The 17,115-nt window shown below is 39.1% G+C and overlaps 2 protein-coding genes across 4 annotated transcripts in view; both read left to right on the top strand.

The window, feature by feature from the left end:
• The first annotated feature begins 778 nt into the window (after positions 1-778).
• Positions 779-11,240, top strand: ppp1r3f (protein phosphatase 1, regulatory subunit 3F). 3 transcript variants are annotated; one of them, XM_005731649.2, is made up of 5 exons: positions 781-2,230; positions 5,344-5,384; positions 6,398-6,486; positions 6,818-6,844; positions 9,495-9,556. In XM_005731649.2, the coding sequence occupies exons 1-4, from the start codon at positions 1,368-1,370 to the stop codon at positions 6,842-6,844; spliced, it is 1,020 nt and encodes a 339-aa protein (XP_005731706.1). In that variant the 5' UTR covers positions 781-1,367; the 3' UTR covers positions 9,495-9,556. The 3 variants fall into 3 exon arrangements, with proteins under 3 accessions (XP_005731705.1, XP_005731704.1, XP_005731706.1); XM_005731648.2 differs by lacking the exon at positions 6,818-6,844 and having other exon boundaries at positions 779-2,230; positions 9,495-11,240; XM_005731647.2 differs by lacking the exon at positions 6,818-6,844 and having other exon boundaries at positions 780-2,230; positions 9,492-11,240.
• Positions 11,241-15,596: 4,356 nt separating this feature from the next.
• LOC102204197 (probable G-protein coupled receptor 173) overlaps positions 15,597-17,115 on the top strand; it is a 4,347-nt gene continuing 2,828 nt past the window's right edge. Inside the window, exon 1 of the mRNA XM_005731646.1 lies at positions 15,597-16,607. The gene's annotated coding sequence lies outside the window, so the exon portion shown is untranslated. The remainder of the gene's footprint in view (positions 16,608-17,115) is intronic.

Below are 17,115 nucleotides of genomic sequence, written 5' to 3'. Positions count from 1 at the left end.
TAGATGTATTAAAATAAGGAGGTATCAATTCAAGTTTTTACAGAGAAGAAGCAATTAAAAGTAATATTAAGTAATGCTCAGCTTCCAGGTATTATAGCACTATAAATATAGCATGCCATAATGTTCATCATGGATGCTCCACTATTGAGTTCTCCATTTGTATTATATATAAAATGTGATAAGGACTGTTCTCCCTTTGCTACACCGGCAAATATCACAGGGCACAGGTCCATACGGTCTTATCATTACAGAGGCCATAGTCTGCATTGCTTGCTGGTGTTTCTTGTTTCTGCTATATGCACGCCAATACAAGGTATAATTGAAATTTAAAATACCAAGTTAAGCCACAAAAAGTGCAGTGATTTTAGAGTGTAAGCTGGAAAATTTGTGTTTTTCTGCTAAAATACCTGGAAATAATACATTTCTTAAAATTATTGGCAGTGTAATTTTTTTCCTGTGAAAACCTGAATTGTATCAACTACAAAGTGTTCCTAGGTAAATATATCATCCCCCTAGATACCCTTGCACTTTGAGAATTTTGTTCTTGGCAAGCTCTCAAATCTTACTTACTTAGTATTTCACGGCCTGTACAATAAAATACGGGCGGTATTATGAAGTCCAATCAATAATCTTTGCATAATTTCATATTTTTATCACAATGGGTTATACTTTAGATTTTCTTACCATCTCAACCACTGCTACAACTGGACTGGTATTAAATTACACTGACAGCTGTTCATACTGAATGGCAAAACTTTCCCCAGTGTGGTGGAATTAAAATGGCCTAAACTCTAACGAACATAATGTATCACAGACTGAGTCTTCGATGAATTCAGGCTTGGAGAGAGGGAATTTGGAGACGCCATCTTGAAATAATAATTCCCACCTGATTGTCTCTAAAGATGTTTCAATAAATACGCATGCAGCCTGTCTTTCCAACGCTGGCATTTATGACATTAATATGCTATTTCCAGCAGCAGGCGCAGAGCCAGGCCGAACCAAATAGAACAAGGGGGAGCCGCAGGATTATACCAACTTATCAACAAATTTAGGGCATGGAAACCCGGTAGGTCAGTGCTAAAATTAGGGGCTGGTGTTTCAACGACAGCAGTCAAACTGCCGTGCATAAAGTCATGTAAAACCAGGGGATACACTATCACAAGGGCTGGCAGTAAAGACAAGGTTTCCATGGGTGACATTTAACGCCACACGTTGACTGAAGAGGCACTGTGCGTTACGCAGCGACAGCGCTGGATCATCACTGACCACAGCTGCGCAAATCATGAGTATTTGGTAGCTCTTTAGAGACGCCATATGTAGTCTTCGGCTCCTTTGAGTTTTTACGTCTGTAAAAATAATTTTAAAAAATGTCTTTTTTGACCATACCAAGCCAAGAGGGTCTTTTTAAAACGATAAAAACAGGCAAATTAGGCGAGGACGCAGATAGTAGGTCACCAATGGACGCCGAAGATAACCAGAATGATGACGATGATGATGATGACACCGAGGACGTTCGCTTCATCCCAAGATGCTCCCCGGTGCCCAGAAAGCGAGGTGCGTCAATTTTCGATGAGACCGCTGAGTATATGCGGATCCACTTGGCGTTGTCCGCCGGGAAGAGAGTGTCATTTGCCGACACAACAGGTGGGGATTTGGTGGATGTGAAGGAATTTGTTGCCTTTGATTCGGACGATGAAGACTCTATTGCAAAGTGGGACGAAGAGGAGGCAAAGTATCGGAAGCCTGAGCTAGAGCCGATCTATCATGTGCTCCCAGAGTTTCATGCACCCACCGGTAATGCTCTGCTGCAGGCTGTGCGCACCAATAAAGTGGAGGTTGAGCAGATGTCTCCAGCTGAGAACGATCCTCTCGCCTTCACAGGGGTAATACGAGTGCTGAACATTTCCTTCCACAAAGCAGTTTATGTCAGATCGACAATGGACAATTGGGCCACTTACTTTGATCACCCAGCAGAGTATGTCCCGGGATCTCACGATGGAGAAACTGACAAGTTCTCCTTCAAGCTGTCTTTTGCGCCACCTTATACCACACATGGCTCTCGCATTGAGTTCGTTGTACGCTATGAAACCTCTGATGGTGATTACTGGGCTAATAACTCCTCTATGAACTATGTGGTGACTCTGCTCCTGACCTATGAAGATGATTCAGCTCATACAAACATCAACACACAGGAAATGAAAAGTATCCTGAAACCTCCAAAAGCTTACAGGTACATTTCCTGTCACATTTGTCAGTTAGACACCCCAGAGGACAAAGACTTAGACGGGTATTTGTGTAATATTTTGCCCAGTCTCTGCCTCCCATGCCTTTTATCCGAAACATCCACAGAATTATAAGGTCACCATCAAGCCTCAGTCAGTTTAAGGTCCTCAAAAGCTGTCCATCCTATTAATCAGAAGAGAAATGCGGAGGCTCATAGACCAAAAGGTTTTACTGAAAAAAAGGGATAATTTCTATATTAGTTATGTAATTATAAAAAGAGATACGGATTCCACAAAGGTAGGGGCTGTGCAACAGCTACAAAACTATACCTGCTTACTAATTCACTGAGAGGTTTATGCCTGGAATGAGTATTCAGCTCAATGTAGTGGTCCTGCCCAGAGAGTGCATCTAGCCCAGAAAGAACTCAAACAGAGCAGGCTGTTCATAAGAAAAGTGGTTCGGTCTGTTGCATAATCAAAGTACAAGGACAACAGGAAAGCTACCTAGATGAGTTCACAAAGTTTTCCCATTACTAGTTTTACCTTTTACAATTACAGGCTGTAGCAAGGTACAGGAAGAGATTTTTTGGAAGAACACTCCCTGCTCAGTGTATCAATCACCCAGCGGTGTCTGAGGCATTCAGAATAGGAAAAGGGCAGGTGTCGTTTTCAGCCGTGGCGTTTCCCTGCACTAAAATTTACCTCTGACCTTTTCTATTGGAGTCATCAGGGGAGCAAAACCATTTCAAAGGAACGGATTGGCTCCTCTCCCTTTTGTAATTAAAGGCTGGCACACAGACCCTTTTTGCTTCATTCGCTACTCCATTAAACTCAGCTAATCCCCTGATTTACTGTAATATCAACATGAAAGTTTGTGATAAATCTCACAATGTTCAAGCTTGGGCAGCACAAGCAATAGTTGCTTGTGTTGCCCAAGCTTGTGAGGACGTGTAAAAGCAGTAAGCTGAATATAAAGTGATGTAGTTGTCATGTAGGTATCCACTGCAGCTGTTTGGAGGGAGGAAGGAAGGCACCAGATGGGTTGTTAGGGATGGATGAGTCACTGATTGAAAAGAAGTTGGTTTGGGAGCAGAATCTGTATCAATCTCCCACCATAACAGCCACTACAGGTTGATTAAGTGCTTTGAAGTCAGCTGATAATTGGATTTTTAACATATTAACAAGGCGGCCAGTAAGATGAAAGGTTATTATGGGATAAAACAAGTCTAGACATGCAAATTTATTACATACTATTGAAATTAACTACATTTAGCCAAAACATTTCCACTTGAAGTAACAGATATCAAATATTAAACATCTGTGTGGAGTAGTGATGTCCTTTTGATTCAGTGTCATCTGCCTTGGGCACTACGAGTTGCTGAGTTTTGCTCGAGTTTTACTTGAGTTTTGGGGCTGAATTAGTCGAGCTTTCGTCTTGACCTGAGTCAAAAAATGTCATATCTGAAGATCGGCCCTTAAGTAGTGCTAACAGAATCAGCTCTATTACTTTATCTACATAAGTCTTTAATGTACAACACCTACCCACACAAAAAGATCAAGCACTATTTATTCTGTCAGGTTAAGATCGGGGTTTGGACTAGACACGTGACTGAGGTGTCTTCTTGGGCCAGATGAATCTCTCAGAGTTACTTCTCAAATCTTGAAAAGGGATAATGGAAAGATTAAAGGGAAATATTTTCCTTATTTTTGCTCATAACACTGTTACAATAGCCAGAGTTTTACATTTTTGGTAGTAATCCATATGAACCAAATATACGAAGCAGGTTTCAGACAGGTATAAAGGACAGACTTTTAGTCAGTATTTCTGAATTAGTTTTGGATCTGTATGATTTTTGACCCACTTGCCATTCATAATAAGCTTGGCTTAAAGAAGGACAAGCTTGAAGAGCTTGTTTTAGGTAGCGGAAGAAGCTTCACCAAGTCCCAGAATGATGGAAAACTACTCTAGCGGAGTGCAAGAATAAAAATATGGAGCTGGAATAAATCTCTTTTAATATCTGCTTGTTTATTTTTTTCCCAAAAATTCCAAAGGATTTATTTAGCTTGCTATTCATGAGGGCGTGGTGCTAGCGTTAATTTATTCAAAAACCTAAAAAAACAAACAAATAAACAAACAAACAAAGTGCTTGGAGTTTCCCAAATTACCAAATTTAGGTCATCAATTCAGCAAGAATGTGTCAAATCTTTTTTGGATTATATATCAACCTCTCTCAGCTAAAATTGGATACGGGGAACAAACAGCTTCTGTAGCTCTTGTCACATGCTCATCACATGTCTTGACCTTTTATTTCTTTTATTTCTTTTGGCATCCTTTGCTGGACTCTTGGCAATCTTGCATCCCCCTAATCTCGAGCGAGAACAGTCTTCAGAGACCCTTTCTATTTCGTGATTTTGATCACTTTTCGTTAGTGTCAGGCATGATAGGATTATGGAATGAACTAATATACATTTATTCTACTTAAGTCAATGTCTTCTCCTGTAATTTTGATCACCAGAATTATATTTGATACATCAGCTTTGATATTGAATATGACTTTTAATGGATTGGCTTGTGCTTGTACTTACCATTGGTGAACGAAATTCCAATTTCTATCCTGCCATCCTTGTTAATGAAACGCTCATCTAGTCCAGGATTGCAGGAACTATACAAAACGAGCAATATAATACAAAGAGATAGTCTGTGTTCAATGAAAAAAAGGTACCTAAACACGTTTGCAGCTTAACTGCATTAACAATGAACAAGTGTAATTATCCAGAGCAGGTGTTGATGATGGTGCATATACATATTTAGCATTTATAGCTCAAAATGATCTTTAAATATTAATAACACAAAAATAGTAAGTCCTGACCCACCATATGGAATCTACTCAGGCTTCAGTCAGAATAAAAATGACTGCATACTCCTTCTTACACTACATATTTTTACTATGTACAATTACGTTGTTTGTGTCTTGGCAGACAAAGCCTCTGTGCAGTGTTGCTTTGTGCGTGTATACAATAATAAACACATTTACATTTGCATCTAAAGTGTGCACTACTCAATGGTTTTGTCACGTCTTCATGTATTTCTTATAACCCAAATTTCTCTCATCTCTTTCAGTATGAACAATGATTCAGAGGATGAACTGGAAAAGGAAGAAGGTACAGAATGGCGCAAGGACTATTAAAATGAGTTAAAATGGATATAAGACTATCCTGTTTCATAGTGGGGATATCACAAGTTCACTCCAGCTCAGATTTGAACTGTTTATTTATATAGATTGCTTTGGCAGTTATTGCCCACGTTTGGAGATATGGGTTGATAAAATGTTTACCTTCTCTTAGATAAAATAGGACTAAAGGGAAAATGCTTTCTGCTACAAAAAAATGAAATTGAAACACTCAGCAGCAATGTCTCTTTCAATAAATCATGACCTAGTAACTGAAGAAAAAAAAAATCCACAAACCTTTTGTGAGCAGTTTCATGCCAGAAATCTTTTTTTTCAACAGTCTAAATCCACCAATCAATAGAAGTGTGCAGCTAGTTAACACTTGGGACACCATCAATGTTTCCATGCTGTCACAAGCATGAGACTGTTCAGTTCAGTTCAGTTTTTATTTTTATTGTGCCAAATCCCAACAACAGTTGCCTCACGGCACTTATTATTGTAAGGTTAAAGCCCCGCAATAATACAGAGAAAGCACCAACAATGAGATGACTCCCTATGTGCAAATATTTGGTGGCAGTGGGAAGGAAAAAACCCCTTTAAACAGAACGAAACTGAATGAACCAGGCTCGGTGAGGGGCAGCCATCTGCTATGACTGGTTGGGTGTGAGGGGAGGAAGATTCAGAAACAGACCCTTCTCTTGTGATTTTCACACATAACGTTCTGAAGATGAGTTTCATTTAATTCCCTTAGATTATTGATTATATAAGTGGGCACACTATAATATAAATTGCACTAGAGAGCAGAGGAAAAAGTCACATTTGCCACAATCCAGCTCAGTGGCAACATATATCATTATTAGGTAAATATTCCTACAGCCAGGTAGACTTACCCAAGAGTCACAGAGGTATTTACCCAGGCTAAAAAAAATACATATTTAATTTTTTTGATTAACATAACTTACTAAACACATTCTCATAACTTCTTCATCTGGTTTCCAATTACAGAAGAAGCAGGGACCTCTGAGGCTCGTCCGGGACTTTTGCGGCCTACGCCTGTGTGTCCCGTCATTGTAAAGCCGGAGATTGATGTAGAGGTAAGAGTAAAGTAAAAGAATGGGGATTGTAAGCCACCAGGAGGAGTACTGATTCATCCTTCAAAAGTTTAAAACAATCCGTTTTGATTGGAACTTGCTCCTATGTTGGCTCACCTGCCAAGAGAGGACACACATTCAGTAAATTACTTGTTGGACTGGTTAAAATGATCTTTATCTGCATGCAATTTTTGACAAATTCACATTTAACAGGTTAGCAGGCTAAGTGCTTTATCCCTCTAGACAAGCCATGTATCTAATAAAACATAACAAACATGTTTGATCAACTTTTGAACCTTATCACCATTGGCTTGGTTGTTTGTGTTGTTCACAGCTCATTGAAGCTTCAGCAACAACTTAGGTAACGTCTCGCTTCTTACTGCTGTATGTCTCTTTTTCAGTTTCTCATCACATTCGTGACGCATGCTGTTCAAGTTTGTGCACACTTTAATTTGAATTCACATCTCTTGTACTTTTACGTAACTCAGGACACTAATATTTTTTTTACCCACATGTGATCACATCTAATATCTTCTATGCTTCCATTGTTTGAAACAGTACTGATGTCCACTGTTGTGCTGCGATGTATTCTTAGCTTTCTTTATGTGGAAATGGTGCTAATATTTGTGCTAGATTGCACACAGTGGTGCACAAAAAAGGAAAACTGAACCACTGAAAACTGAACCACTGTAACCATGCTGATATCTTCAAAGGAAGCGATTAAAAAATAAAATAAAATAAAGAAAATTCAGGAATATAAAGAAAAGCATATTGTGTATATTGCGCATTCATGTGGGATAATAATAATAAAAAAGATTTCCCCCAGTGGGAAGTCATTCTTCTGAGATTGTAGTGCTCCTGTGCCTTTAAGTCTGAATACGGAACCAATATGGATCATACAAAAATGTGTTTTATTTCATTGCTTGGAGTTTTTAAACATGTTCATGAAATCTTCAAGTATCTTATCATTAAAACTCGCTTTATGAGGTATACTTTCTGCAAATATCTAATCAGTTAATCACATAGCAGCAACACAACTTAGGCATGTACACAAGATGGCCCATATGTTCTGCTTAAGCATCAGAATGGGGAGGGGGGAGCCACTCTGAATGTAGCATGGTTGTTGATGGTATTTCAGAGAACTGCTGATTTTCATGGATTTTCCAACATAACCATTTCTAGGGATTTTAGAGATTGATCAGAAAAAGAGAAACTATCCAGTGATAATGCAAATAACCACTCTTTACAACCAAGGCATGCACAAAACACCTGAATGGACAGTGCATTGAATCTTGAAGCAGATGGTCTACAGCAGCAGAAGACCGCACCAGGTGCCGCATATGTCAGCTAACAATGACAGAAACAGGAAACTGAGAGAAACCTGGACAAATGTTGTCAGGTCTACTGTTGTTGTTTATGGTGGTGGAACAGCAAGATTCATGTAATGGATCTGTGATGCTATCGTGTCAATATGGATGAAAATTTCCGAGGAATGTTTCCAGCACCTTTTTGAATATATGGCATGAAGAATTGGGGTAGTTCTAAAGGCAAAAGGAGGTATACCTAATAAAGTGGTCAGTGGGTATATATTCATCTGACTTGCTGCACAATTAGCATGAAGACTGAAAACATGGCAATGGAGCAAAAATGCTTCTGTGGAAATCGATATACCAGCTTCCATAATAACTGTGTATTTTAGAAGGGAAAGTTTAATTAGTTCTGCATAACATAAAAAAATTCTCACACTCCACCTCCTAACAGAATAACATGATAACGTGTGATCTGATATTAATATCTCACAATACTACAAAAGTGTCTGTTACGCTGTCCTGGCTCATTCTCATGTGTCACCTCAGTGATCACATGCATGCTTTTTCCTTTTAGCAGAACATTAAAAAAACAACCCACAAATAAATAAAGGTGAACATCATTTCCCATCATTCCTTGTATCATTCCGTAGGTTTTGAGAATCTGGGCTTTATAATTCCCAACAAACTCATACCCCAACTTTTGTATAACACATTAAAGTTACACAAAGGCATTAAAACACTGATCTCATTAGCACTCCTTTATTTGAATTGATGGTTTCCCTGAAGCTTTTTAGTCATAGATTGTTGGTCTACAAAGTGATCTTAAATGATTCAGCTGCACATTTGACCAAAAATCAACAATAAAATTCTTTTAAGTCAAATTAAAAACCTTCTTGGAAAGTAGAATCCATTTTTTGGATTAACTGAACAAATATTGCATTATACACAATTATATGATTTTTGTGAAATAGATGAATCTAGCTACTTCCTGCTGACTAAAACCCACCTGCCCCTATCTCAGCTGTTACCGTTTTCATATTTGATGTGTCCAGCTTTTGCATATGTTCTTCTTGGTGCTGTTTTTCTTGTCTGTCTTTTGGTTTTATATTGCAATGATTTCATCTCAATATGACCTTGAATGTTTGTCAGGGCAGCCTCATAGCAGGGAAAACTCCTTTTCCATTATTTGCTAATGGCTATTTTCCTTTTTTGAATAAAATCCTGTTAAAATGTAAATAAGTATTTTTAGGCATTACATTTGGTCCAGTCCCTGCTGTTCAAACAGCCACCCTCACTTCAGTATGTGTAAACGTGGGAAAACTTGAGGAGAAAAGAATTAAGAAAATTGCACCGATCCAATTTTCTTCTCCTTTGGATTCACTTGTGCCGCGTGGAGTTCACTTAAAGGAAGGAATATTTAAACTACATTCGTTGTTTTGCCCTCCTGGGAGGGAAATTCGAGGGAAGGAGATTTTTCCCCCATAATTTTAAAAAAAGATTCCTGTCCACCTCTTCATACTGCTCATGAATTGTTTGCATTTCCTCACAGCTAAAACTTCAGCATGAGTTCCTTTTCACAGAAAAGCATTAGTATGCAGTATAATGCTTTTCTTCCCTCAGCGTGCAATGTTAATGTGGAATACAAATGTTCCTCCTTTGTCTCCTAGCTATCACTGTTGTCTTGCTGTTTTACTTCAGCAGATCGCAGCTCACCCGTCTGGTCCCTTTGTCCCACCCAACCAAGAGCTTCCATCTGATGATGGCACGCTGTCCACTCACACTGTATTCCCAGGTGAACAGTTTCCTTCTATGTCTTCCCAAACCACACATCAAACTAATTCATCCTTTGTACTCTGTGCCAGCGAATCAGTCCAGCCAAATAAGTCACAGCCTTTACCCAGACTCCACTGTGAATTAGGCAACCAGACGTCTGAGGAGCGCGTAGACAGTAGTCCCTCTACGCCGCCGCCTGCCTCACATCCTTTTCTGCAACGAGACTCCAAACCCAGATCAGACATCTCCCAGACTGGCAGAGAGGAAATCCCTTTAGAAGCATCTTGCATGTGTCTTCCTGCCACAGAGACAACAACAGGAGAGGATGGAGCTGGAGAAAAACCAGCCAGTCATCCTTGCCTTGAACTGCCTGCTGAGCGTGCCTGTACTCCCAGTGTGACACAGGGCTTTGAGCGAGACGTTGCTGTGGGAATGAGCGAACCTGTTGAAGGATTATCAGAAAGTTCCAGCAGGTCTGCAGCAAATCATGAAGCCAGTACGCTTGCACTTTTGTCTCCCGTGGCTGAGACTCAGACATCTCTGAAAGCAGAAGGTGAAGCTCTACCATCACCCGAGCTTCCAGAGAACACCTCAGTGAGTACAGGTGTCACTGAGGTGAGTGAAAACGTAACTCAGTCTGTCTCAGCCTTGGAAGAGAAGGAAGAAGCTGCAGATATTTCCCCCGATACGTCATTAGAGAATGAACCAAGCACAGCGTCAGAGTTTTCCGAGCCCCAGTCTGAGCATAACAGAAACAGGAATCTTCTGCCATCTGTCATATTTCTGAGTGGAGTTGTCTCCCTCTCGATAGTGTTGCAGGAACCCACTGCCCTCTTCCTAATTGGACTAATTTTCGTTTTGTGCCGTTTGTGATTTTGCCCCAAATATTCTGTCAAGCTAAGTGCCTTTTCATGGTTTTAAAATAAGCCATCAAGCTAAGCAACATGCACACAAAGTCCTCTTGAAGTCATGCTTATTTTATGCAAAGTCAAATAGAAGGAGAAAGTAATTATGGCGATATTTTCGTACACATTGTGTTTTCTATAGATATAATAATAATCACCCCATTTGTACAACATTGTGAACCTAGTATTAAAGCACAGTGTAGTATTAGAGCTGTTTTGTAAGTGATCACTAATCACTAACCTTTTCTTGTCATGTGGAGAGTCTCTGTGGTGTTATGTTCTAGTTTATTTAGTCACTATCACAATGCACTTTCACTGTTGTCAATGTAGCAAAGCCTGTTGTTTAAGGACTTTGACTTTTGTGAATTTCAAGTCGTTATCGCTTCAAAAACGAAACAAAAGAACAACACAAAGATTACCCTAGTGGTAAATATAAGAGACTTACTATAAAAATGTGATTTTGTTTACAAAATGCAAAAGAAAAACATGGTCATGTGTGTGTGTTTTTGCCTTAATACTTAGTGAAAACAAGACGGAAATGGTAGCCGCTTGAGCGACAGCAAAACAAGTGGAAAACTGTTCACCTCACCGTGGCACTTTTCATTTCACAGGTCTTCCTTCTTGCTCGTAAATGCATATTATTCTTGTTGTAGCGCAGCACTCAGCTCGTAACATAATAGACAATCTCACAGACAGACGGAGGCACTGATTGATACGTTTGGAGTGGTGAAAGTTTTTGCAGTGTATTGCCATTAAACATGGTCTCATATCCTGTACCACTTTGTGTCTTTGCTTATCTGTGTTTTTCTTTTCATGCAGTCTGCAGAACAAACACGAACAACACGACAGCTTTATGCACAGTAATGACACTGCGGTGCAGAACAGATCGCATTGAAGGCACTGACACACCTTTAAAATAACATCAGAGCCTTCAGCGCCTCCACAACTCGAGCGTGTTCAGCTTTGCTTGAAGTGGAAATACACAGACAGCAACATGAGCTGCGGATAGAAGCCAAAGGTCAGGCATTGCACTGAAGTCATGGTAGCTTATAGTATACACTGGCCACTGTAAGCTGAGCTCAGTGTTTGAAGGCTGAAAATTCTCTGGAAATCTCCTCGGATGTTATACGATAAGACGGCACCTCTCGTCAGGTCTACCTCTTATATTTAGGACTTAGTCTTAATATTCTATCTTCATTTTTGGCCAAATAAAGCTTTAATAACTTTAAACTTTTGATCCTTGGATGTTAGGCACTCTGTGGATTATATGCAGATTACGCATTAGCCATAAAACAGAGTATTCATCCAAGCACATTTGTATTTTGCAGATTTCTGCAGGGAAAATAGCAGGAGTGACTAATTTGTGTGGTGGTCACACACATGCAGGGTGGAAAACATTAAAAATTTAGGCAATCTGAAAGCTGTCCCAAGCAGGATAACTGGTGGGAATTTTATAACACCCACCCTTTTGAATAATTACTGTTTTTTTCAGGTAGTCCATGTTAAGCAGTGATTTCAAAAGGAGATCTGCGAGCGCTGTGGCAATATTAAGAAACAGCAGCTAGAAGGGCATCGTTTTCCACCCAGGGTGTGGCGTCACCCTCAGCTTGTTTGAACAGAGGTATTTCATCATGAGAAGCAATTGCAACAGCAGGAGTACCAGCTTTTATTTAAATATTGTCTGTGACAGTGAAATCCTCCAAGACAAGACAAATCGGATTTTCCATAATACCCCTCCTTTAACTTGTCATTGTACTCCTCCAAGCGTGGCCTGTGAATGTTTATTGGTTTTATCAGGTCCATCACAGTTATCATTTCACACATATTTGCCCGTTTAGTCCTTTTTTTATTTTTTTTGTTCAGACGTTTCCATTTCCCAGATCCACAGATTTCATTAAACCCCCTCAAAACATTTATTAAATGGAGGATAAAAACAAATGAAAAGAAATGCTTCGATGTTCAGTATTGTGCACTTATTTTTAGGCTGTACGCCTAAAGCTGTGAGCCTCTAATATATAGTTGTCATTATTATTGACTGTTGTCCTTCAGAAGGCTTTTTAATATCATGCATCAGTGTTGTGAAAACATTTGAGCTTCTTTTCAACCAAAGGATCCATGATCCTAACACTTATAATAACTGTATTTCATGTCACCTCTGTTTAATATCAAAGAAAGTTAATAAGCCTCATTAAATGGATACAAAAATTCTAATTTATCATTTTCATTGAGCTTTGGTTTACTTGTACACTGGTGTTCAAAGACCCAGAACTTTATTCTGTAACAGATGATGGCATCTTATGGCATCTGCCATTGCCAGAAGGAAACAGAAGGCCTTTTGTGACCTTCAGGTTGCCTTATTGTTTTACGTTTGGAAACACAAACTATCAGTTAAATATCTAACCTCAGCATTGTGCTGCTGTCAATGTTCAACTAAGCACTGTTTGTGCCTGGTGAACATTTAGTTCTGTTTATATGTTTGAAATGACAAACTGAAGCTTCTGATTATATTCATCTACATGCTGCATTAGATTAAAGATCATTATAATATTAGCTAGCTTTGCCTTCATAATTTAATTCCTATTTTGTTTTAGCTGATGCACTTTTCTTTAAACACTGGGGTATTTCACATGGTTTTAACCTGTTGCTTTTGTTTGTTTTGTAATGCAACTAAATAAAGTAATATAAATTAAAGGTTTTATGTCAAAAATATTTGACATGTATTTCACATTTAGTATAATCAGCTTACATAGTTTGGCTGGTTAGCGTGTTACCATTTTCAAAGGGCAGTTGATTTCACAATAAAATCTGGGACACTCATTGTGAGGCTAAAAACTCAAATTGTTGTATTAATGATAATCAAATTATTTATTTGTATATTTATATTCAAACAGTAATGCTAACAAGGTCCTAAAGACAGAAAATTAGATTTCATGCAGTAACATGTAAAACTCTTTTTTTTTAAACTTAAACCTAAGTTGCTCATCATTACCATGAATGATGTAGAAACAAAAAAGCAGAATATACATTAGTAAAACTAACTAACATGTTAAACTGTGCATCCCAGAGTGAGAACTCTTGTTAATAATAAAAAATAAATAAATAATGATGAAACGTGTTTTTTTCCAGCCGTAGTCGAGCATATATTTTTAACAGCAGAAATTTCGTAAACAGAGGTGTATCCAGAAGGGGGTATGGGGTGGCACCAGCTATGACTGAAACTTCAGTTTAAAACCTTTCTCAGACATTTGAGTTAGTAAGTTGAACTTTTGCAATACCTGACTCAAAATTTTGACATAACAGCCAAAATTTTAACTCATGAGTGGCAATTTCAAGCTTCCATACAATAGAGCATGATTTTCAGCTCCTAAAAATAAAACTAGAGGCGCAAACAACCAGAAACCGCAGTAAAAGCCTGACAGATCCAGGAGGATATGATGCATTAGGTGATATTCATGGATTCTGTACTTCAGACAGTTCTTGACTGGAAATTATTTTCCATCAATTATTAAAACAGTCCTTGTATTTAAAATTATGATAATTTGTCTAATTACTTTTGGTCCATTGTAAATGGAGGAAAATGCATTAAAATGGCTTTAATTACTAAACAGGGGCGACTGTGGCTCAGGGGTTTGGGAAGCGTATCTGTAACCGGAAGGTCGCCGGTTCGATCCCCGGGCTCCAATCTATTATTATTATTATTAGTTAACAGATATGTGAGGGGCGGGAGCATGGGGTGGATGAGCTGAAATATAATTTGCCTTGAAACATAGTACTAGTTACTGCTAATCTTACATCACCACTGGATGAGCGCATGGATAGGAACAGTAGAAATGTAACTAAATTCATTTCCTCAAGTACTTTACTAAGGTGTAGGTTTAATGTAAAGTATTAAATCTTTAGTTTAGAATTATTCTGCAGATTAACTACATTATTATAGATCAACCTACCCTGCAATATATAAGTATTGAAAATAATCAACAGCTGGAACATTAAAGAGAAATATATGTATACACATACATGGATCAATAATAGTGATCATAGTGAGTATGCTTACTTTAGCCTACTCAGTATTTAGAATATATATATATTTTGATTAAAAAGCTTGCACGCTATAACCTACTTAAGTAGGATTGCAGCATTTATTTAATAAAAAGTCTAAAGTCTTTTCCCCCCACTTTGATAAAAGAAATTATCAAACACAAAATTATATTTACAGTCTTGTGCAGCATCATGGGTCACATAACACAGTCTTGTTCATTCACATATTGTACACCTACCAGCATCAGCGTAACTTTGTGCTGAACATTGGGGGGGGTGTCAAGATCTCTGTCTTAATAAATAAATAAATCTGGGTAAATTCCCAGATGATTAAACATGCAACTATTTTGCTGGTAATACCTGAAATGAGTAAAGAAAATCAACAGCCTATTTATGCAGAATAATTCATAATTTCATGGGGGGGTGGGGGGGCTTATTTTGATTGGGTCTGATTATTGGGGGGATCATAACCCCCCTAACCCCCCTGGAAATTATGCCCCTGGTGTCCACTGTTTTCACCCCAGATGGCAGATGGCTGTCCCTCCCTGAGTCTCGTTCTGCTGGAGGTTTCTTCTTATTAAAAGGGAGTTTTTCCTTCCCACTGTCGCCAAAGTGCTTGCTCAAAGGGGGTCATATGATTGCTGGATTTTCATCTGTTTATTTTGTATTATTGTAGGATTTTTGCCTTACAATATAAGGCACCTCGAATCAATTGTGTGTGCTCGTTCTGGTGATGTTTTTAGGTTCTTGCAGAACTTTAAATGAGATGTTTTTCCACTTTCAAAAAGGAGGCCCAATATTCTTCCAGAGCCCCCAGAATTCCTTGGACCCCGTCAGGCCCATGTGTTCCAGTCAACCCAGTTTGTCACCGAGGACAGGAGCACCAGTGTAAGACGTAGCTAGTTGACAGGTGGAGCTCCTCAGTGCACCCATACTGGACAAAACTGGCGCGTCATTCAGAGAACATCACTTTCAAGTTATTGGGCCCACAGTACTGCACAGGTCCGCCTCTCTCTCCCTCCCTCCCTGCCTCCCTCCCCCTCTCTCTCTCCCTCCCGCTCTCTCTCTCTCCGAATAAAACCGACGGTTTCCGCGAATGTGCGAGCTGCCTCCTTGCAAGCAGCCATAATTGGGATTATTCAGGAATAATTCGCCTAATCCAGCCGTGCTGTTTTTGTTTTTGTTTTTCCTATTTTTTTTTTCATTTGATTTCGGCAGCGTCTGCGATGTGAAGCCCTCTGTGCCGTCGCTGGATTTGTCCAAAAATCATGTATTTGTTCTGCCACGGAGGCTTTTATTTTGGACCATTAAGATGTAGTCCACCTTCGCTGGACAGCAAAACAAAGACTGCATAATAACAGTTCAGGGTAAATACATCGCCTTTTACGCCGAAAGATGGGGGAAAGAGACGTATCGCGGCTGTTGTCTGTGTGGACTAATTGTCCTGGTGCCACTAGTCAATATAAACGCCAAGACGATTCATTTAGGGGATGCGCGATCTTTTTTTCCTCTCTAACGTTTGTGGGTGGGTTATTATAAGCATTGAAAATCTGACATCATTTGGATATATGAACAGAGCAAGATATGTTGTTTTTCCACCGCGTGTGTTTCTAGGCTTCTGGAAACCCATCCTCGACGTGATGCAACATAAAATCTGTTTTCTCGGATGATATTCAGACACCAAATGAGCACCTTCTTCTCCATGAAAATGTAAAAGGGTGGCGGTGTATTTTTTTTTGTGTGTGTGAGAGAGAGTGGTTTTTGTATGCATATCTTTTAAATGTGGCTTTACATCAGTCCTCATCCTGGATTTTTTTTTTTTTGATCAGCTGTTGATTATTAGGTAGCCTCTGCCCGTCTTATGTTTATTAAATGTTGCTCAGTTCGCTTTCCTCGCGATGGATTTATGCATAACAGGTGTTGTTTGAGCCTGAGATCACACAGCAAGACCATGCAGCTTTATTATGTGCTTTTCTCTCCATTTAACGAACACTGAAGCAAAGCGACTGGGATCCCTTTTTTGTTGGGTTTTTTTTTTTTTGCTTTTTTTTTTTTTTACCGTGAGGAAAGAAAGGATGCAAAAATGAGGGGATGAAAGGTAGGTTATTATCTCTCTCCCCCTCTCTTTCCATCTCTTTATCGCTCTCTCTCAGTCACACACACACATACACCCACACACACACAATAAAAAAAAATGATGGTGATTTTGACACCTGTTCATGTGTTTTTCACTCCACCCTGTGTTTCAGGCCTAGCTGCCATGGCAGCCATTTAATCAGGTGAAATGATATTTGTCAAGGTGGCAGAGAGCTGCTATGATTGAAAAAAGAATAAAGAAAAGAAAACAAGCTTACAGTTATGGCAAATCGTATTGGGTGTCATGGCCTACATAGACAAGGCCCACCCATACAAGCAGCACGACTGAGTATTGTTATCATCCTCTACCCACAAATGAGTTTGCAGGTTTCAGATTTGGTTTATATTTGATTTTTCATTCCCAGAATAAGGTTTACGTTTCCTTGCTTCAACACTGATGTCTGCCCGTGGTGATGGCAACAGTGGTTTTATCACCCTGTTGAGTAACATAACACATTTCTCTCTCTCTC

The sequence above is a fragment of the Pundamilia nyererei genome, unplaced genomic scaffold (assembly GCF_000239375.1).
Source record: "Pundamilia nyererei isolate P.nyererei 1_Seehausen unplaced genomic scaffold, PunNye1.0 scaffold00044, whole genome shotgun sequence".
Classification (NCBI taxonomy): domain Eukaryota; kingdom Metazoa; phylum Chordata; class Actinopteri; order Cichliformes; family Cichlidae; genus Pundamilia; species Pundamilia nyererei.
This window is presented reverse-complemented; position numbering and strand designations above follow the sequence as displayed.

Excerpts from the sequence above, each read along its gene's own strand:
- ppp1r3f (XM_005731647.2), top strand. The coding sequence starts at position 1,368 with ATGTCTTTTTTGACCATACCAAGCCAAGAGGGTCTTTTTAAAACGATA. Across the intron at positions 2,231-5,343 it reads AAACCTCCAAAAGCTTACAG|TATGAACAATGATTCAGAGG; the intron begins GTACATTTCCTG and ends CATCTCTTTCAG. Across the intron at positions 6,487-9,491 it reads AGCCGGAGATTGATGTAGAG|CAGATCGCAGCTCACCCGTC; the intron begins GTAAGAGTAAAG and ends GTTTTACTTCAG.